At 34.1% G+C, this 23,243-nt stretch overlaps 1 protein-coding gene across 1 annotated transcript in view; it reads right to left on the reverse strand.

Annotated features, from left to right (window-relative positions):
* Window positions 1-853: 853 nt before the first annotated feature.
* The window catches only part of LOC126979560 (muscle segmentation homeobox-like), a 28,155-nt gene continuing 5,765 nt past the window's right edge, over window positions 854-23,243 (reverse strand). The window contains exons 2-3 of the mRNA XM_050828922.1: window positions 4,491-4,675; window positions 854-2,237 (exon numbers count right to left, since the gene is read on the reverse strand). Coding sequence (XP_050684879.1) covers window positions 2,001-2,237; window positions 4,491-4,675 — 422 coding nt within the window. The 3' untranslated portion in view covers window positions 854-2,000. The remainder of the gene's footprint in view (window positions 2,238-4,490; window positions 4,676-23,243) is intronic.

Genomic DNA, 23,243 nt, shown 5'->3' on the forward strand with positions numbered 1-23,243 from the left:
ACTGTGTTATCTTTTAACAGACTTCAAAAAGAAGGCTTTATGATTTTTTTGCATTATTTAACTTGAATAATAAAGTTAGTCGAAATGTTTGATTTATTTGCATGGATTTATATTTAACCAAATTAAATCTCATTATTTTCTTTATTGAATTCATTTGACTACCAAAATAAGAGCCGAGACGAGCAGGACGTTCAGATGATGGTAATTGATATGCCCTGCTCATTACAATGCAGTAACGCACAGGATTCTTGAAAAACCCATAAATTCTAAGCGGCACTTAAGATGTTAAGTTATATCTGGCCAGTAATTTCACTAGCTACGGGGCCCTTCAGACTGAAACACAGTAATACTTACCCATTATTGCTTCACGACAGAAATAGGCGCCGGTGAGGTTCCGGCGCCGTTCTTGCACGTTACTGCTTGGCGGCAGAAAAGCCTCCAACGCATAAATATAGTCTCAAAGTAGGTAGAGTTACTGTGGGTAACGTACGTTTGTATGTGAATAAATATCCAGGACTCAGTTACATACATTTATCATGAGGCTTCGGAGTTTTCCTGCGAGACCGAATCAGAAATGAGAAGATCCGTAGGAGAACCTAAGTCACCGACATAGCCCAAATGATTGCGAAACTGAAGTGGCAGTGGGAAGGGCACATAGTTCGACGGACAGATGGCCGGTGGGGCAGAAACGTCCTCGAATGGCCACCAAGTACCGGAAGATGCAGTGTTGGTCTAGAACGCCGGAATACGTTGGATGAGGGCAGCGCAGGACCGATCGTCGTGGAGAGCTTTGGGGGAGGCCTTTGTCTGAATGAAACGTAAAGTTTTACTCAATATCATTATATTATTCGCTTACACAAATACAAATTTTAATTTACACATTATTTTACTATTTACAAATATAGTTGACTTGAATATTAACATAAAGATATCTAAATCATATTCTGTATTATACATGTATTTGATAAACTTTATTAAACAAAAGATTAAACTTAGAAACTTAGGCTAGATTCACACCTTCAACAATTCAATATAATTTTGATGAGAAATGAAGAAAATACGGCAAAATAATAATCTTTACGGCAAGCTGGAAAACTTAAATACTTATTTAGTAATTGTGAACTATGTTATTCCAAAAATTTTAATTTCCATAATATTTGTATACAAAAATAAAAAATAATAATAAAACGTATTATTGCCAATAAAAGTTTTGAACTTGCTTACGGTTTGCACCTTTGTTTTAAAAAACGCTTACAGATTTAGCTGCGGCTAAATAATAAATTAACTAATTTTTTTTAAAGATTGCTCGGAAATGTCAAATGGTGAATCGAGCTTTTAGAAGCTTTACGAAGTACCAATGGTAACGAAAGAAAGATTTTTTAAGGTATTGTAGCATTATAAATGTAAGTAATATCAATAATACTATATATTTACAATTAAACTTTAACTGTATTTACAAAAAAAATGCTCTAGGTTTATTAATTCAGTGTGTGTAGTGTTTTCTAACTCAGACAAGGTTTTTAAATATACATTTTTCCAATTTTAATTTAGAGAATACCCTTAAGATAAACTTAACAGATGTGTTATATGTGTAAGAACAATTAAGTTTGTAGAAAAACCATTAATTTTATATGTACTGTACAAATCCAAAAAAAAATGAAATGAAATTTCTTTACTGCTCCATTCCTTTCCCAGTTGGAAAAAACATAGAATAAAAATGTCATGTATTCTTGATTCAATGATTTTTATACTGAAAATACTTTATTTTATAATATGAAATATTGAACATTACTACAAAATCTTATTATGGTGAAGTAAAAAGAATCCTAACTTATTGCATCCATATTTCATTTCATTCGTTTTTAATGTTTATGTTCAGACATGACATGTACATGCAAAAAGTGACTTTTGACAGAAGTGTCACCCATCTGTCAATTCTGTCAAAAACAATCTTGTCTGTGTCTTGGTAAATATAAACATAATTTTATTTAATAAATATTTCACTGCTGGTTGCTTGTCTGGGTACTTGGTGAGGGCGACCCTTGAACTGGAGGCATGGATATGTGTGGCATCATAGGTAGGGCCCTCCCCATAAGAGGGTGAGGGAAATACTGCTGCAGAGGGTGCGGGTACATGTGGTGGGGATGACGGGAAAATTGCGCCATTTTGAGCTTCTCTATCTCCGCCTCTTGGACTCTCTTCGCTTTTGCGCGGCGATTTTGGAACCAGATTTTCACCTGCAACAAGAGATTATTCTAATTAATATTTTGATATTTTAAATCTTTTTTTATTGCAATACGGGACGAGACGGGAAGGACGTTCGTTCGACCTTTCAGGATTCTAAGGAAAAACCCAAAAAATCTGAGCGGCACCACAATTGCGCTCGTCACCTTGAGACATAAGATGTTAAGTCTCATTTGCCCAGTAATTTCATTAGCTATGGTGCCCTTCAGACCGAAACAGAGTAATGCTTACACATTACTGCTTCTCGGCAGAAATTGGCGCCGTTGTGGTACCCATAATCTAGCCAGCATCCTGTGCAAAGGAGACTCCCACTGATAATTATTAGGTACGCACACCTTAAGTTGATTTTGATGTCACTTCTAAGATCATATTAGTTTCGGTGCACAAAACAAATTACTAACGCCGGTGAGTGCTTATCATAACAGAAGTAAAACCTTTATAAAAGCCAGATACACATATAATATAATTATAATAACTTTTTTTTATCTTTATATATATAAATCTTCTGTACGTGTGTTGGCAGTGAACTCCTCCTAAACACCTGGACCGATTTGAATGAACTTGTTTGTGTGTGTTCAAGTGAATTCGAGCATAGTTTAGATTCGCAATTAAACTACCTCCTAAACGGCTAGATCGTTTTTGATGATTTTTTGTGAATTCCAGTCAATCTGAGAATGGTTTAGTTTCTCAATTCTGTCCATATATAAATCTCCTGCCCATGTGTATGTATGTTAGTGAGCTCCTCCTAACGGCTGGACTGATTTTTCAAATTTTAGACGTGTGTAAAGGACAACATCTGTCGGGTCCGCTAGCATATTATATAAATATAATAACTATAATAGCAGTGCAGCCGATATTAATACTATTTTTAACTTAGGCCCTAAACAATGATTAATAGAAAAAATTCAAAAAATAAATATTTTAATTGTTGCATCTTAATATAATCTTGATAATATTTTTGACATTCATAAATACATTAACAAATTTGCTTGAATCTACGACATAAATGTGCTAACGCACGAGGTACAAACAAACTTATTATTACTAACTGGACTTAACCAAGTAGCCTACTACTTGGTTAAGTCCAGTTAGTAAGTATTTTATTGGGTGATGTGTTTTACAATATGATCCCAGAAAATGTACAAAACAAATGTTTCATTTACACCTTGCCACGACACGCCACAAGTTAGGATACCATCCCCACCATCTGGATGTGCGGCAGTCCTTCACAGTGCGGTTTTTAAGGAGCTTTCTTCCACGTACTACAAAGCTGTGGAATGAGTACCGAGTACCGAGTACGTGATACGACATGGGTACCTTCAAAAAAAGCGCGTACACCTTCCTTAAAGGCCGGCAACGCTCTTGTGATTCCTCTGGTGTTGCAAGAGAATGTGGGCGGCGGTGATCACTTAATACCAGGTACGCTCGTTTCTCCTCCTATTCCATAAAATAATAGAGGACATGCCCTCAAGCTATTTAATTATAACTTTAATAGTACGAAATATTACATTGTAACGAAACTGAAACAAAAAGCCCGCTGAGTTTCTTGCGCCAGTTCTTCTCAGTCTGAGGAATACATATTGAACAGGTGATAGTTTTAGACGTTTAATAAGTGATTTTAAATTATTTTTTGAATCAATATTACTCTGGTTGCTTAGATTGATCGCACTCCCCAAGAAGGTTAAGGTCGAAACACAAAAAAGGTGTTCAGGTTGCCTAAAGTGGCTTTTACTTCAAAATATTTAAGTGCTGATAGTTTAATATTTTTTTAATGACTAGTAAGAGACAAGACAGACTTATTACTATAGTGCGCGTGACAAGCTACGTCTTACACTCGCGATTTGTATGTTACTTTGTGTAAGTGTGCGTGTATTTCTAAAAAAGAGGCTAGCTGTCAGCCTCTTTTCGACGTCACATTATATTTTTTCATGAATGTTAGACGGGCAGATCGTTCAGTTGATGGTAATTGATACCCCCAGCCCATTACATTGCAATGCCGCACAGGATTCTTGAAATACCCCAAAAATTCTGAGCGGCACTACAATTGCGCTCGTCACCTTGAGACATAAGATGTTAAGTCTCATTTGCTCAGTAATTTCACCAGCTACGGCGCCCTTCAGACCGAAAAACAGTTGTTTACACTTTACTGCTTCACGGCAGAAATAGGCGCCATTGTGTTTCCCATAATCTAGGTAGCATCCTGTGCAAAAGAGCCTCTTACTGGTAAATAATAAGTAATGAATTACCTGTGTTTCAGAAAGACCTAATGATGATGAGAACTCGGCTCTCTCCGCAATGCTCAAGTACTGTTTGTCCACAAACTTGCTTTCCAACGCTCTCAGCTGTTGAGCAGTGAAGGGTGTTCGAGGCTTTCGGTTCGGTTTGTGTTTTCTCAGGTTGCATTTCAGTTTCGGTGGTTCGCCATTTGCGTCTGAAAAGATAATGCCTTTTAATATCTTGTAATGTAGAACTATATTTTAATCACTGGATGAATTAAAAAAAATATCAAATGGTACGATCCCGATGTGTTTAGTTTTTTTTTATGTAAGAGGGGGCAAACGGGCGAGAGGCTCACGGGATGGCAACCGCCCATGGATTCCGCAACAACAGGTGTCCAGAGATGCGGTGGCGGCCTTTAAGGTATGCTCTTTTCTTGAAGGTCCCTAAGCCGTATCGGTTCGGGAATACTGCAACGGGTAATTATTGATTCCACAAAGTATCTGTGCGAGGCAAGCTACTTCTTGCAAAACACACGGTTATGGAATGCAAGACGTCAACGTGATGCGGGTGGTATTTTTCACGTAGTGTCCGTTGGTGGAATTCGGCCGCTGGAATCAGCCCGAACAAAAAGTAAAAGTTTTAACGTGTTAAGTTAAATCATACGTTTTTCCGGTATCAACAGTAGCCTATGTTTTACTATAATCAATTACAGAGATTTGTGCCCTATTTCATTGATAACCCTTTAGACCTTCTGTCGTAACAAACATTCAAACAAAAAAACTCTAATATTATATTTACCATTTGTATTATCAGTAACATGAAGATATATATTGCATTATTCATATAGTCGTATAATATTACTATGAAAATAATTTGAATTCCAAAGAAAGTAAATTCAATACTTCATAAATTAATCTGATTCATAATAATATCCCTGTCTATGAGAAGTGTTCAGCAACGGGACTATCCTATTCAGATCAGAAATCTCAACATTAAACATAATTATCATTAGGATAATAATTTAAGCGGTTTTCAACCTTATTCGTAATAAATGATTACAGATATTCGTAAAACCGTTTCAGATTTTCATGAAATATATTACATCTGTCATGGACTTAACAATTTCAGCATATTAATTCTGTTGTCAAACACAGTTCGCTTAATAGCTAATGTGCCGCAAACGAAAAAAAAACACTAAGTAATGTGACAGGCGGGAAAAAATCGAAAGTGTATTAATGTCGTGTTTAGGACGTCAAAGATGCCGGCGCGTTACTGAAATAAAAATAAGGCTCAGAACACAGGAGCGACTGAAATAGTTGCGGACGGATGGAAGCATTTTATTATAACCTATAATAATATTCTGATAAATATTTAAGGTTGCCCTTGTCATTAGTTAAATGTTTATTAAGATACTGAATAAGATAATTTGATGTAATCAATCAGTTTCCATTTCATGCTAAGACAATAAACAAAAGCAAAGATCATACTCTATTTAGCCATTTTAATGGTATTTAGGGTATATTATACAATATCTTAGCTAAAATGGCTGAAAATAATCTTGCTTTGTTTAAAGTTGAAAATATTCTGCATGAGAATCAACATTTAATTAAATTATGATTTACAGTACCGTAGAGTTTAAGTTGATAAAATAATAAGAATTATAATGCAATGTCGCTCGTTTTTAGAAAGCCTTAAGCGCTAAATTACTTTAAAAATACTTGAACGGTTGTATGTGTCTTGTTAATTGTCTAAAGATATCGAATGCAGATGTTTAGTTACAGAATTATAAACGTGTTGTGACATTCACAGCGTGCTGCGATGAAAGGTTTAGTGACGGTTAACGTTAAGCGATCGCGCCAATGAACTGGCATTAACGACAGCGCTATCAAATTATGGCTTGTCATTGGCTTTTGTTATTAAGATATTTATTTGAATGTGGAATTCCAATTTCAAATCAATAAATTCTTTTTATTTGTAATAATTAGTTATTACTAACGGAGTTTTTTTTACATGATTCGAGTATTTTGAGGTTTGTGTGCTGTGATCATGTGCTTGCAAAGCAACTGTTTATGTTATATCTGTTTTTCTTGCAAGCCCTCTGTTATATGATGTTGATTAGTCATGGATTTGCTTAAACGGGTCACTTATCTGGCCCTGTCGCCAAAAGAGTAGGTATCTAACTATGAACACCATTTTGAAATAAATGAATCGAAATTGAAATCGGATTAAATAATAGATTTAGTTGTTTACAAGATATGGACTTAAATATTTCTTACATACTTTCCTAGGTACTTTATTCAGTTTATTTTACTGGCCATGCCAAATACGTTAACAGTGACTATCTTACGGCGCCGTGTTAGTCTGTGGGAAAATGATAATTAAATGTCAAAAAGAAAAGATCTAATCGTGTAGTAGTCTTTGTATTAAGAATGCATTCAATTGTTTATAGTCAATCTATACGCCTAGCGAAACTCTTAAAAAAAAGCGATACACTCGATTGTATGAAACGTGCAGTCATTGATAGATTGACAGATGACGGATGTAATCTAGTAAAAAACGGAGATAGCTGAAATCCGCTACGTTTTAAGCAAATGTTCGCTTTCAAACTTAGCCCGATTATACTTCATCGCCAATCGCCATACTGTAATTACTATTAAAGGCATAAAAGGCATTTATTTTCTCAAAATTGATTCACTTCGATTTCTTTTTGATGTCATTTCTAATAACTACTAGAAACTATTACCGCTTCGGAAACAAATGGCGCTCTGAGAGAGAAGAAGCGGCGCAAGTAATTCTCCCAGCATTCTTTTTTTGCGCTCCTTTCAATGAAAATATACAATATTGTACAATCACAATCTAGTTCCAGGCTGTCCGATAGTAATAAATAGGATTTAAGAGCCACTTTTTTATAAAACATTTAAATTTATTTATAGATAATGCCTGAACAGTGGCTGGGACTTTATTATAGAAGTGTATACATTTACCCTTAAAGCTATTATGTATCTTATGAAGCCTACTAGAATTAGTTACAAGCATTCCCTTATTTCTATTGTTATAATAATGAAAATCACTATTAAGAGCAAAAAGGTGACGATTTTTGTGAACGTATATTAAATTTTCATAAATGTACTGACAATGAACAGTCATAATATTTATTTCTTTAAATTTTTCTTTGAGAGACTGTTATATCAAACTAATGTTAAATCACTGCATGTTTCATACTAAACTCAATTTCAATTTTTACTTAGGCAGTCCCACCTCTCATTACGTAGTATTTATCTAAATCTAATTGTAATTGTATAATTAAGTATATATTAACGTCAAAAACCAATGAATGAACTAAATATTCACGTGCGAATGTTCAGCTGCCGACCGTACCTAATCAAATGAACTAAAAAGATATAAAGACAGTTGATATATTAATGAGCTTGTTTGCTTTTTGTGTGAGCTGCACCATTTATCGTGCTAAGCGTGGTATGTCATTCATTCCAATATTTTAAACGCACGTTTACTTGACGTCTCGTTCCACTGAGAAATGCACATTATTTTAGCTGCGGTGAATTTATTCCGTGTAATAATTTACTTGTTTGAACGCGTGATGGATGAATATATCTTTATGTAAACGTCGTAGGATTGATATGGGATATTTAATATTGATCATTTTAATAACAGGAATTACCTAATAAAAAATATTGAGCTAAGGAATCGGTAATTGAAGTAGTTTTAAGATTTTGTTCATTTTCATAAAATGTATTTTTCAACATCAGTAATTTATATATTTACAATACAATAATTTAATATAGTAACAGTAATAGTTTAAAATTTGCGTTATGATAAACCTCGGATTTTGCTAATTTCCTTCGAGTAACTTTTTTACGGACTAAAACTAGTTATAAAATAAGGTATTATTTATTGTAGAAGTGATTTTTTACTCTAATATTAACATGGAAAACCAACCATGACCAACAAAGTAAGTATAATAGTTTGACTATAAGTACAAAGAGCTATTATCTATAATCAAACATAGACAATATGCATAGTATAACACAAAGAACGATTAGAACTATTAACAAGTCTTCCCGGATCCATGAATACGCCCGCGACATTTATCAGATCAAACGAACTGTTGGAGCGCTCATTCATCAACTCACTCGTTCCTCAACGGCCATACACTCGGAAGTTTAACCCCGTTCGAATATTCAAACGTTCTCAATTCGAATAAAGAATGATTTAATTTAAAACAGATCTTTATCATTCCTAGAAGTTCTATTGTAAATCGGCTTTTATACTCATTTGACAGCTACATTTTTAATTAAAGTGATTTGCTAACAATTTTGATTGATTGGTTTGATTATTATTACTGAAAAAGTGTTTAATAAATAAGGTCAAGTCTTCATAGAGAAGTGTTAATAGTTCAAAGCTTAGATAAATTATACGTCTAAATAGAGCCTCTTGCTGTTAGGTTTTTACTAATAATTACTTGATTTCTTAGTAACCGGTCCTTGCTGTCCGGACATCTAGAAATGTTGTTAAAATTACGTTCACACATTCCGTTAAATACATAGATACGGATCAAGATTTCAGCGTAAATATTAATATCTAAATCATTTCTTTCAGTGACCTAATACACTCACAAAAATAACATTGTTAACATATAATTCCATTGCTGTACAAGACTATTAAGAGTAGTTAAGTGACAGGTCCGGATTCAGTTTACAAATGGCTATTCAATGGGACATTACAGTTTTGGCCGAGTGCCAGACATAAGGCGTTACGTTCCGAGCGCGCTTTTATTTTCATCTTAATTTAGTGAAAATTTACCAGTGGGAGGCTCGTTTGCACAGAATGCCGGCTAGATTATTGGTACAACAACGGCGCCTATTTCTACCGTTCAGTGTAAACATTATTGTGTTTCGGTCTGAAGGGCGCCGCAGCTAGTGAAATTACTGGGCAAATAAGACTTAACATCTTATGTCTCAAGGTGACGAGCGCAATTTATGGTGCCGATTTTTTTTGGGTTTTTCAGGAATCCTGAGCGGCACATTATTGTAATGGACAGGGCATATCAATTACCGAGTCAACTAAGGAAGAGCGTGATCTGTCCCTTTTTCTTCCATTCGTTCTTTTTATTTGCTGTGCGGGGCCATCGCCTTAATAAGTAAGTATCTCGTCTTTACATCAGGTCTTCTTCTTCTTTTGGCGTCTAATAGGCACCAGCTTGTAATTATACTGCTCCATCTTTCGTTATTTGCCCTGGATAATTATGTGGTCTTCTTGATTCTATTTTATTGTTTTTGCAATTCTCATTACCTACATCTTTTAGTTAAGTCTTCTTCCGTATTTCATTCATCATTATTTTGTGTTTTAGTCTAATACTTAATAAGAAAAAAAAAATGCTGGGACAGTTTCTTGCACCGCTTCGTCTCTCTCAGAGCTTGTGTTTCCGAAGCGTTAGTAGTGTCTAGTATATTAGAAATGACATCAAACAGATTTCTAAAGGAATCAATTTTGAGAAAATAAATGCCTTTTATGCCTTTTTATGTCTTTTAAGTTTCTTCCCATATTTCTTTGGATCACATTAAGACTCTTTGTCTGGTAAATGTTATTACCTTAATATGAATGCACATAGAATGAATAGTACACTATAAGCCTGACGTAGTGGAATTTTTCACTTCTGTGGTCGCAAGCACATTCCAATTCTTTTTTCACATCAAACTATCAACGAATGAACGTAGGACTCACTTTTTTGTAGAAATGTACTTTTTATTTCTAATGCTTAAGTTCTGCAATAAAACATTCCTACCATCCAGGAAAACGCAGTAATAGCACACGACCTCCAAGCTAAATATGTTAGATTATTTCCCGTGTATATGCTGTCTGTACACAATAAAGTCATGCTAGTCTTGTTACGCGGTAATTGATTGGGAATGCTTCTATAATTAGTTGCGTGACTCTCTTTGCTGACGCTACATGTGTCTGTATACTCTATCGTTTGTGGTTCTAGATAATCGCTCGTACTGCTAGATACTGAATAGTCTGTGGTTTGTTGTTTTAATATTAATGTTTTTTTTTATGAAAATATTATTTTTTATGAAAATACGGGACGAGACGAGCAACACGTTTAGCCGATGGCAATTGATACGCCTTGTCCATTACAATGCAGTGCCGCACAGTATTCTTGAAAAGCCCAAATTCTGAGCGGCATTACAATTGCGCACATCACCTTGATACATAAGATGTTAAGTCTCATTTGCCCAGTAATTTCATTAGCTATGGCGCCCTTCAGACCGAAACATAGTATAGTTTACACATTACTGTTTCACGGCAGAAATAGGCGCCGTTGTGGTACCCATAATCTAGCCGGCGTCTTATGCAAAGGAGCCTCCCACTTTTAAACTATTAGCAATTCCGATTTATTTTTGATAAATATACGTCAAATCCATCATGCAAGTTTGTATGAATTAAGTTATCAAACTATTAATGTGTTTTAATTATTAATGAGTTCATTAGCAACAACAATTAACCGGTTAATGCTTAGTCGTAAAGTTGTTTATTATAATTGTAATTTAAAAATCCTATTTAACTTATATGCTAGAATTGAACTCATAAAATATTAGTAGGAATGACCTTCGATCCGTGAACTTGGCTTTTATTTAAATTTGCTTAGGTGTGGCTCAGACTATAAGTATGGCAACACAGTTTAAAATAATAAAAAGCAACAGTTTAGTTCGTATCTATATATATATTTTATTTTTCTGGAAGAAATTGAGACTTTCAGAGGGTATCAAAAATAAAACAACGAATTTTTTCAAGAATCCTGAGCGGCACTGCGTTGTAATGGGCATGGCGTATAAATTACCATCAACTCATCAGTTATTTTCATTAAGAAAGTCTTAATAATACAAAAATACTTATAATGTTATATTCCTTATCATGATAAACTGGCAGTTATAATCATCAGTGTAACAATAGATTTATCTTCTTGAGGAAACTTCTTTACAGAGCTTCGAATGTGTGTGTCCCTATATAATATTCTTCTATGATCGATTCACATTAGTTAATAAAAGAACAATTAATACAGTCCATCTTTTGACGAGTAGGTCACAAACACAAATAACAATATAATCTTCTACGCGCTAGTAAAAGCCGTGTTAGTTAAATAACTGACTTTACGAGCTACGCGGGAAGTCCACAATGTGTCAAAGATTATTACAAACAGACAGTACCAAGCTTGTGCTTGCAGTTAAATAGTTACAAGATCTTAGACTCACAGAGACATCGTTGACATCCTTACTAATATTATAAATGTGAATGTAAGTTTCTCTGTTACACTTACACGCCTAAACCACTGATTCGATTTTGATGAAATTTAGTAGAGAGATAGACGAGAACTTGTAAATGGACATAGGCTACCTTTTATTGCGAATTAAAAGCTTGGTGGGGTTGAAATAGGGGTGGATATTGGTATGAAAGTTCGTCATTAGCGAAGATAACACCATGAAACTGTGTATTTAGGCACTTGATAAGAAATAAATACATATTTGTTCTAGCTTTTTTATAATTTAGACATGTCTGAGGATGAAAACGGGGGATGAAAGTTCTATAATAAGTAGTTTATAAAAATGTAATAACTACAGCAGTTTCTATGTGTATTATTTGCAAATTGAATTAAAAAATAAAAAATGGTCCCCAAAGTACCTAACTTAGGCGCGCGGACGAAGTCGCAAGCAAAAGTGTAATTTATAACTATTGTTGTATATCACAGAGCATAAAATTATGACATTAAATGTGAATAATTAATTAAATTGGATTAATTTATATTCGTGAAACTTGTTCTTAAATAATTACTTCTAATTGGTTTGATATATTTTTGTTAATCTGAATACATTTGGGAAATCTGATATATTAAGTTGTTCTTAATAGAATAATCAAAATTCAAAACATGTGTCGACTAAATTGATATGAAAAAAATGATATGAAAATAAGTATATTATATCTTAATATAACAGGAATACTTAACTACTTCCGAGGTACACAAACTTGCTAGTTTCGGACAAGGGAGGGAGTAAACTCGAGATCAGAAGACGAATCCAAATAGCCAAAGGCGGGACAAGTAAACTGATCAGAATTTGGCAAAGCAGGAAGATATCTAATACAACCAAAGAGAAACTCGTGAATACCTTAGTCTTCTCAATTATTTCTCTATGGATCTGATGCGTGGACGATCTGAGCGGCAGAGACGAAAAATATTGACGTTTTTGGGATATGGTATTGATGAAGGATGCTTCGCATACCGTGGACGGCTAAGAGTGGCCTGCTATCAAAAGATCTTGGGGTATTTTAGCCACATTGCCCGATGCCTTCCCAATAATTAAGACAAACTGATAGTCATAGGCAAGGTGGAGGGCAAAAGACCACGGACGATCACCCAGCCGCTGGTCGGACCAGATCAAGACACTCATACTACCTACCGCTACGATCGCAATAAGGAAAGCCGTCGACTGAAAGGAGTGGAAGGCTTTAGTGACCAACGTGAAACTTTGAAGTATGGACACGACCTTCAGAATTGAAGAATGTGACCAAGAAGAAGAGACTTATCTACTTACATTTTTAAATACGAGTTTTTAGTAAAAGGCATAGTTTTTTAACGTTTAGAATAGAGCGCAATTGGTTTTATCAAAAACACTTTTGAGATTATGTTATATAGTTTAAAAATTGGACGATAAAGGCAAAGGCAAAACTCTGAAAGCCATGCCCTTATTTGTTTTAGATTTTTCGAGTTCTTATATAAGTACGTTAATTTGACGCTAATTCGGTAAAGAAAACATCGCGAGGAAAGCTACAAAAACCTGCAAAAATATTCAAGAGCTGTGTGTAAAATTTACCAACATACACTGGGCTAAAAGGGCATAAACACAGGGCGTTTTTACTCAAAATAAGCAATGTTGTAGAGTTTGCAGAAAAAATTCCGTAAAACCTACCTACTATAAAGTGTAGTTTACATAGGCTATCAAAGATTTTGTTTCCATTATTTTTATAGGAAAAATTATTCAATCGCATTTCATTGTTTTTATTACCGGTTTGTTACCATAATAATGCAGCTTAAAATGACATAAAACAAAAATACTTTTTCATATAGGTATTTCAGACGACTCTAACATTCTTGCCATCTGATATCATGGTTCTTCTATTAATTTAACCTGCTCTATGACATATTTTTATATTTCTTAATATAATATTATGTCGAGTATTAATAAATGGACAAGTTAATGCGCCTGCGCACCTCAGCAGGGCGTCCCGGGACTCCCACTCAGACGCCCACCTATCACATATTATTCGGGAGGTCTATAAAACATGGCTTTTTTATTCGCTTTCAATATTTTAGGGAACTTACATAAATTACAATATCTATTGTAGAAAAAACGCATTTATTTTCATCTTTGCTTGCAAAGCTGATATATAAAGGTATCTTTTATTGGGAGTATTATTATGAATATTTAAATCATAACTAACTTTTAAGTTGGCTTCTGTGAATCACAGTTTTGTAAGAACAGTAAGTATCTGAACCTACAAAAATTCTCATCTGACAAGCCTGTTATAAAATTATATACAATTAAAACTATATGAAATTATAGCTGTAAAGAAATCAATCGAAGTTTACTAGTTTTACCCGACAACCGATGAAAACAGGCCAGGTTTACTACTTTAGTGACCGTAAGCTACATCTTACAATCGACGATTTGTTTGTGAAAAATAGAGGTTAACTGTCAACCCCATTTTTTCGACGTTTTCACAGCTGTCGCAGTCTATCTAAACCTATAAATGATCTAAGGTTTTACCTATTCAACTCAATATTAGTGACATACAATTATAACCTAGCATTAATCCAATCTTTTTCCTCAAAACAGGATTTTTTAATCAAATATGAAAGTTCAACAGGATTCTTCTTTAAATAAAAATTAAACAGCCTTACTCTCTCTCTCTCTCTCTGGAATCGATGTACATCTGAGAATCGTGGTCAGCATCAGGGTTGAATCTGGAGCGGATGATCTGCCTCCATAAAGACTTTTTTTATGACAATAAGGGACGAGACGAACAGAACGTTCAGCTGATGGTAATTGATACGTCCTGCCCATTACAATGCAGTGACGCTCTGGATTCTTGAAAAACCCATAAATTCTAAGCGGCACTACAATTATCATGGTCGTCACCTTGAGACATAAGATGTTAATTATTATTTGCCCAGTAATTTCACTAGCTACGGCGCCCTTCTGACCGAAACACAATCTAAGCGACTTACTTGTCAATGCAAAATTAGTGAAATAGAATCATTGATATTTAATTATTAGTATTATAATTAAAAAGATTACAATCAGATATTTTAAAATAATTCTTGCACAAAAACATCCAAATTAAAGAATGTTTTACGACCATTAGCTAAATTCGTTCTTCAAATTTCAAATATTCAAATCTATAGCTTCCAAGAAGGTCCGATATAATTTATGTGGCAACAATACAAAACCGATGACAAATTGAACGATTCTCTACGCTGGCTTATTTTAATTAGTCCGTGGTCATTTCAATATTAAAAAAATAAAAAGCGCGCCATTTGGATCCGGAAAATAATTTATTGACAGCTATTGAATTAATTTGTATTCAGAAATTAGTGATGTCATATATCAAATAGGATTAGAATCGTTTTTTTCTCAAAGTCGAATTAATCGATTTTTAAAATCGATAATACATCGATACATGTTGAAGTGACTTTCGTATTATTGATTGTAGTAGAAACTAAAATATATTTAAATTATTATTTTTAGATGCTTGATACTTTATATTAAACTAAATAGATAATTAATAATTCAATATTATGGAAATTTTTCCAGCAATATTATTCAAAGTGCAAGATTTAAATTAGTAAATTAAAACGGTAGCCGCGATAAAAGTTTTGAAACAAAATAGTATTTTATTGAACCGGTCCCATAAAAACTATTTACATACAAATGTTTTGAAAGGCTTGATTGAAAGATATTTTATGCATATCAAACGCTTTGGGTATTTTTACACGTGAATGAGATACACTCATAAATTGCAGATTTGTATTGATTTAATTTACATTTGAATGAATTATTTTCATTGAAGTTGTGTTCATAACAAGTGAACTCTTAGTGTATTTACTGTGAAGTCTGTTGTTTTTTCTGATTTATCGACATTTTCATGACCTACCTTACCACTCTTACCTACCTGATATGATAACAAAGTTTTTTTAGTTCACCGTGTTTTCTTTTTTTAACATGTTATGGCCATCTATAAAAAATCAGTATACTATATACTTTCATGATTTATTTGTGATTGGTCGTCCGGTTCTATTATTACCTACTAAATGAAAAATTCAATTATTTTTCTTAAACTAATTCTAATTAATATCTATTTCGTAATACTTATGAAAATGATATGAGAAAAAAAAATAAGAGACCAAATTTTTACGATGCGCACGCACAGATCCATAATGTAAAACATCAAGGTGTTAAATAACTAGTGAATATACCTTTCTCCCTTTAGTAGAATGTGAAGAGGTATCATAATAATTAAAGATTTTTATTTAGCAATTCATAAAAACAGGTAACTATGGTAACCAAGAAGTCAGAGGTATTCCAAATAGTTTTAACTTCTTATACTGCAGCCATATTGTCGCAATAAGACCAGGATTTGTGTGGTCACTCTATTCTTATAGTTTGACTTTTTTTTATGACAATAAGGGACGAGACAAGCAGGACGTTCAGCTGATGGTAATTGACACACCCGGCCCATTATAATGTAGTTACTTATGTGCAACTAAGAATGTTTACGTTAAAAAGTCCGCGAAAATTTCAAACTGAACTCACTACAAAAAAAAGGAATCAAATCCTTCTAGGAATTTGATTACACAAAGTACAATCTGTATATTATTTGTTTCACTGTTTCAATGTGTTCCACGTACTACAAAGCTGTAGAATGAGCTCCCTTACGGGACGGGGACGATACGACATGGTTACCTTCAAAAAAAGCGCGTTTACCTATTTTAAAGGTCTTCTTGTGTTGCAAGAGAACATGGGCGGCGGTGATCACTTAACACCAGGTACGCTCGTTTGTTCTCCTTTCCATTAAAAAAAAATTCTTAAATTATTTGTGTCCCTTCCGGACATTTTCGTGCATGTAAGTAATACTAAAATTCAAAACAGTTCAGTAGGTTTTCCGCCTCAGTTAGCAATACCAAAACCATTGCGTTTTCATGACAATTATACTTTAACTAGCCACTTAAACTATATCCACTATTCTGCGAACGGCTAAATATATAACGAACAACCACTAATCGATTTTGAGCTTTAAGTTGTTAGCGATAAGGAATTAACTGTAACCAATTAGCAAGTTCGCGAAGTAATTTGCTGATGGAGGAAGTATGGATGGCGTGATGGTACCCACTGCCGTATAATATCGTTCTCTGATGTTATCTTAAGATTTATTATTGGTTGTCATCGTCCGAAAGATGGTACTACGCGTCACTTAGAACAACATGCTTATCTTTAAAATAGACACTCAATTTTAGATTGTATATCTAATGATGTAAAGGCGTAATTTCTGTGACTTTACAAATCGCTGAAGGACCTCCCGTGTTGTAATTTTTAATTGCATATTTTATGGTTGCAACTAATGAGATATTATTAAACTTATTAATAGTTTTATTTCTTTCTTACTGTAAAAAAGATTTTAATTTATCTAATGTAATAATCAATTTATTTTTCACCTATTTTTGATGTTATTAATAATATAATATAACAAAATAAAATATTTTGTGAGAGAATTAAAATATAGCGACATTATCTTATCACTAAAAGTTCTAGCACTAGCTAACATAATAAAAATTATAATAGTAAAAATCATGTGTACAACACTAGCAAAAAAAATAATAATATGCATTAACCGCCATACCCAAACCTTGAACGCCTTAAAAATCGAACAATCTATTTAAATACCTGACATTCAATCGAGCGATTCGCGCGCAATCGAATCGATTAATCGCTTTGTTACATCAACCATCCGCCAGGCGGAGCCACGGGTCTATAAAATTGTAAACTATCGCGAAATGAATTAAAACAGATGGCGAACCAATTAGGAAAGGCAATCGTGCGAGTATCGAGCGAAAAAACCCCTTAAAACCGGCGTTTCACAAATTTAAGACATATTGCCTTGTGTTATGGTGTAAAATTGAGTGTTAAAGGATCACGTAATAAGGTTTTAGGTTACTAACGAATGCTTTAACTCGATAAGCGTACAGTTATTCGGATAAACAAATATGGAAGCTCTTATCTTTAAGTTTACATTGGCAAATTCTTGTAACGACATTATATTGCACTAATTAGCGATATCAAAAGACTTTCCTAATTAGTTGTTGCATTCAGTAGTGACGATGTAGTGTTTGCAATTATTATTGAATCTCAGAGTTATGTTGATTCGAATGTTTCATGACAGGATGGGGCCGAATAAAGAATCTGTTTCTGACATGCCTTTTGTGTATTTCATAGTTTTTTTGTTCTTTAATGGATTTTTTTATGAAAATAAGGGACGAGACGAGCAGGACGTTCGACTGATGGTATCTGATTCGCCCTGCCCATTACAATGCAGTGCCGCTCAGGATTCCTGAAAAACCCAAAAATTCTGAGCGGCACTACAATTGCGCTCGTCACCTTGAGACATAAGATGTTAAGTCTCATTTGCCCAGTAATTTGACTAGCTACTACCACCTCACGGCAGAAATAGGCGCCGTTGTGGTACCCATAAACTAGGCGGCATCCTGTGTAAAGGAGCCTCCCACTGGTCAATTTAATAAGATTAGGGCTGTAATTAAACGTGGTGTCAGGTACCAAACTAGACTCCATACAGACACCAGAGTCATTGCGCGTCCGAGCTGGTCACGCCACCAAATTGGTTGGAAGGGGAGCTACTCACCTGGTGTCCATTGGCCTAAGGAGCACTATAATAAATTTGACACATTTTTTTTAATATAATGCATTTAATAGGCTAGAAACAGTCGCGGGCATTTTGCCTTTTTAATTCATGAAGCGAAATCTACGCAAGCAAAAACGTAGGTGAACGCAATTTCGAAAAATATTAAATATTGTATGTACTTACCACGTGGCACTCAATGGCGACATTACACGTATGGTACATTACATGGTGACAATGACGTATACACACGGGTAGTACTAATTAAATGTTATCATAAAAAAAATATTCAAAAATATATAAAACAAATAACTCAGCTAAATAAATAAATATTCCATAATATCATTTCGGAACATCCTGTAGGATCTAGTAGCCGCGGACTAGCGTAGGCACTGATACCTACTTCGCGCAGTCTTCTGCGACCAAAATAAAGGGTGATTAAAATTTTATTTCCTAAATTAATAAATTGTTTGTTTGAAAATTTCAATTATTTACGGTTTTTTTTTACGATTAAGGTTTGCTTAACTGTACCCGTGTGTTCATTTAATGTTGCCATTTTAGTAACAGCTCTATAGCAAAAATCATTCGTCAAACAGACATTTGGCTTAGTTCAAAACCACCATCGTCCATTAATTTTGGTGGAAATCAAATTTGTATACTTATTCCCAGAATTTAGGGATACCACTTAAAAATAACAAATATGTAACTGTTTTAAACAATAAATATATCCAATACTCTTACCACAATTGACTACCTATATTTAATTAGTGCAATAATAATATCTGGTAATTATGGTCAACCAATATTATTATTACAACCTATTGGGTATTTGTACCTACATGAATGATACAATGCATAAGGAAATGTAATTTCCTCATTTAACTATATTTTTGGTAATTTGAAGTATTTTAGTATTTCCCGGCCGCGGTTTGATAAAATGTAATAATAATCGAGGTAAAAGAAATTCTTATAAATACAACTCGTATTTGATTTGGTCCAGTTTGTATAATCCTTAGATTAATTATACGTGTAGATAGACTGTACAGCTGCGAATATGAAATGTCTAAAAAAATAGCGGTGAACAAGTTAGCCTCTATTTTCAGCAACGCACGCAAAGTGACTGATGCATCGCGCATGTAAGACGTAGCTGTCATGCACACAAAAGAAATAAACCTGAAACCATTACAAATATCTTTACTTGGCTGTGTTCAATCATAATGCGATGTCAAAACGCCCAGTAGCACATTGCGCGTTTAAAGGTTTAATTGATAAAAATTGCAAAACAAAATTGTATGGGAGCATGCAACACTGTGTAATGGCGACATAACACGAACCGTTTTGACATGGTTTATTTGCATTTTTCATTAATTAACTCTAATTTTTTATTAAGTTTAAACAGTGATAATGCTTTTAAAGGTAAACGTGGGCGATTGATGTACTAACTAAATGTTACATTAAAGTTGTTTTTGAGTTGAGTTGACTAAGATGTTTAGATTTCATAAGGTTGAAAATAGATTGAATTAGCAAGTATATACAGAGAAATATTAGGAGAGATTAGGGCTTTGGGGCCCCTTTGACCGTGATTAGAACCTCTTAACCGTTAGTTAGCTCCGACTTAAGTTTTCTTATCAATTAAATTGAAATGTATTAATAATATTTCTATCTTGTTAAAGTTAAAGTTCTTTGTCAGATAAATAAGTGATACCAATTATGTATTCTGAAGATTCATCAAGATTTTTTTTAAGGTAAGTCATGTAACAATCAACATGTTCATTGTCTCTGCCCATGTAAATACAGGGGCGCTCAGGGTTTAGAGTGACCCTGCGATTGTGCTTGGAGACTTAGAAAACTTGCTACTCAGAAGTTGCAAAATTAAAGAAAATCTTTTAAAAATTAAAATTAAAACGTATTTTATAACAAAATGTCTCATAGAATTTTTTTTAATTAAGTAATTCTTTGATTGAATAGTTAATGTGTTGGCTTCGCTTAGAACTACTATTACATGCCAGTTTTACAGAAGTAATCGTGTTTAATAACAAATTGATCGCATATCATTAAAGCTAATGTTCTTCTGTGAAAAGCAGATGAAAAAAATAACATTCGCATGTCTATATACCCGTAGGGCTGTGATCAAATTAAGTCGTATCACGGACAAATCTTGCGAGCAACCACTGAAAATAAAACACAAACCCGTTTCTTTATCGCAGTGCAATAGCCTCCATTATGCATTTACGAAGTATAATACGCGTTAATGCGACTATTACCTGTATTTTCCTATTTGTTTACGGTCCGGGATAATAGACTATTATAAATGTTAAATTGCTAATGCACCACGCTCGGTGGAATTCGATTAAGTCGTGATTGGCGCATGGTGGAAGTGGCCTTCAATGATTTCTATTATGGCAACCTAATTAGTATTACGTTACATTTGATAAACAGACAGGCTGGCGATATTGTGGGTAGTTAGCAGTACTGAATGACTCTGTAAGAAAATATAATATGTGAGAAGGCTCACCCAAGCAGGGTTTCATATCCACCACAACTTTTAATTGAATTAATGAAGTCATCTGCAGGGCATTTGCCGCTCTTATATGTATATCGCAGATATCTACCGGCGTTCTGACAATACTATCAGGACGCTTGATCCTGGTTACTTGGACACGGAGAAAGGCGCTGGTGTGGGATGCGACTTGCGTCGAAACTCTGGCTCCTTCTTATGTCCAAGTTACGTCAGTTGGTGCTGGGGCTGCAGCTCCAACTGCCGAAGACAGCAAACGTAGCAAATATGTCAGTATCAGTGAGTCTTACATCTTTGTGCCGTTTGGTGTCGAGACACTTGGCCGGTGTGGGGCCCAGAGGCGCGGAGAATGTAATAAGGCTACTGAAAACCAAAGCATTAGCAGCTATTTCAGTCAACGGATCAGCCTAGGTATCCAATGCAGAAATGCTGCCAGTATTCTTGATACACTTAGTTCAATTATAGTTTTAATTTAATGTAATCATAGTATTGTAAATATAGTTTTAAGATATAAAGTCACGCTACAGTTTTAATAAATTACAATATAAATCTTGACCCCTGCCGTTGAAGATGTCCAACTTCCCGTTTGCCTCCTCTAATATAAAAAAAAAACTGACACATAATGTCAAACGAATGGATATAGAAATGAAAAGGCTCCTAGGAGTAATTATTAATACTATGTGACTTGTTCTTTCATCGAGATTAAAATACCAACATGGAAGGCAGGTTTGTGATACAGAGCCACATAATTAATTGGGTAAATATAATTTCTTCGTAATTTAAACCGACGAAAGACATTTAACAATATAAGCGTTCAACATTTCTCACATTCGCGTAATATGCATTGAAATTGTTGTAATTCTTTTCATAGACGTGTAATTAAGTAGATAAATAATTATTAATTTAATTTAGCGATGTTTGCTGGTAGACGCAATACATTGCGTGTTTAGATCCCATGAACCGTAGCGTACATGCTTATTCAATTACAATGCAAGGTATGCGTTATGATCAATGTCGTTTATTACGTTTATACTGTTCTATTCGGTTACATTTGATTAATAATTCATTCAATGAACTTACCTGTTGTTAAGTGATACCTGCGCGTTTTTATACGCTATATATTAGCCTGACCTGTGTCTACGTAACGGAATTTTTCAACGTAATTAAAACTACCACCACAATAAGTCGAATTAGCTTGATTTGCGCACGATTCAAGGAACGATGACGTTAATTTCATTATTTTTGGTTTCATATACTTACCAGGATCATGAGAAGATCATGGAAAAAAAAAACCTACAAAATTCATCATATAACTGCGCTCAATGCCCCGCCCTCATCTATATGAAACGAATTTGCTTTTTTGTTTTGCCTCTTAATATAACTTCCATTAAATGCCTAGTAAGTGTGTACATTAATACGTCTAGATTAATAGACTATGACAGTTGACCTCTACTTTGAGCAATGCACGCACACTAACCCAAACTGACATACAAATCGCTTGGAACTTAGCTTTTCATGCCTACTAAAGCAATAAACCTGACCTGTTTTTATCGGTTGTCTAACTGCAAGAGACTCTATCAAAGTCAAAGTTCTTTATTTGCCAGAAACATTCACAAGTAAAGTTGTTACAAATTTAAGAGCAGACACATGTTTCGTCTTGACAGACATGCAAATATTTTTGTGGTTTCACTTCACAATATTATAAACCTAACACAATCAATAACTACTGCTACATTTAATTTTATCAACGTAAAACCTACTAAAAGACTCTACAATACACATTTACAATAATAAATGAAATGCTAAGAAATAATGTAGTAAAAATAATCACAATAAAATATAATATTATTGGTAAAAATAGTATTGGTGCCAGTTACCACTTCGTTTGATTATATTCATTTATTGAGTAAAAACAATATTTTTTTAATAGTGTTAATAATTTAAATTTAAATCTATTTAACACTTTCTCCTCTCATATTTCTTTTGGTTATTTATTAAATATTTCTACAGACATAGCATGACAGTTTTTTTGGTACAAAGTGGTTCTAATGTGGGGTACTCGAAGTCTCGTAGGATCACGCGATGGAAACAAAGAACAGTCGCCCAGCCGAGTGAAGATATTTGAATTTTTCTTAACAAATAAGCTAGCCTCTAATACGTAAATTTCGGTAACAGTGAGTATGTTTAAATTTAAAAATAGAGGTCTGCAGCTATCGAAGGGCCCTATACCAGCCACAGCTGCTCTTATACATCTCTTTTGAGCCAGTAATATTTTGTT

Source organism: Leptidea sinapis, chromosome 3 (assembly GCF_905404315.1).
Source record: "Leptidea sinapis chromosome 3, ilLepSina1.1, whole genome shotgun sequence".
In the NCBI taxonomy this organism is placed as follows: Eukaryota; Metazoa; Arthropoda; class Insecta; order Lepidoptera; family Pieridae; genus Leptidea; species Leptidea sinapis.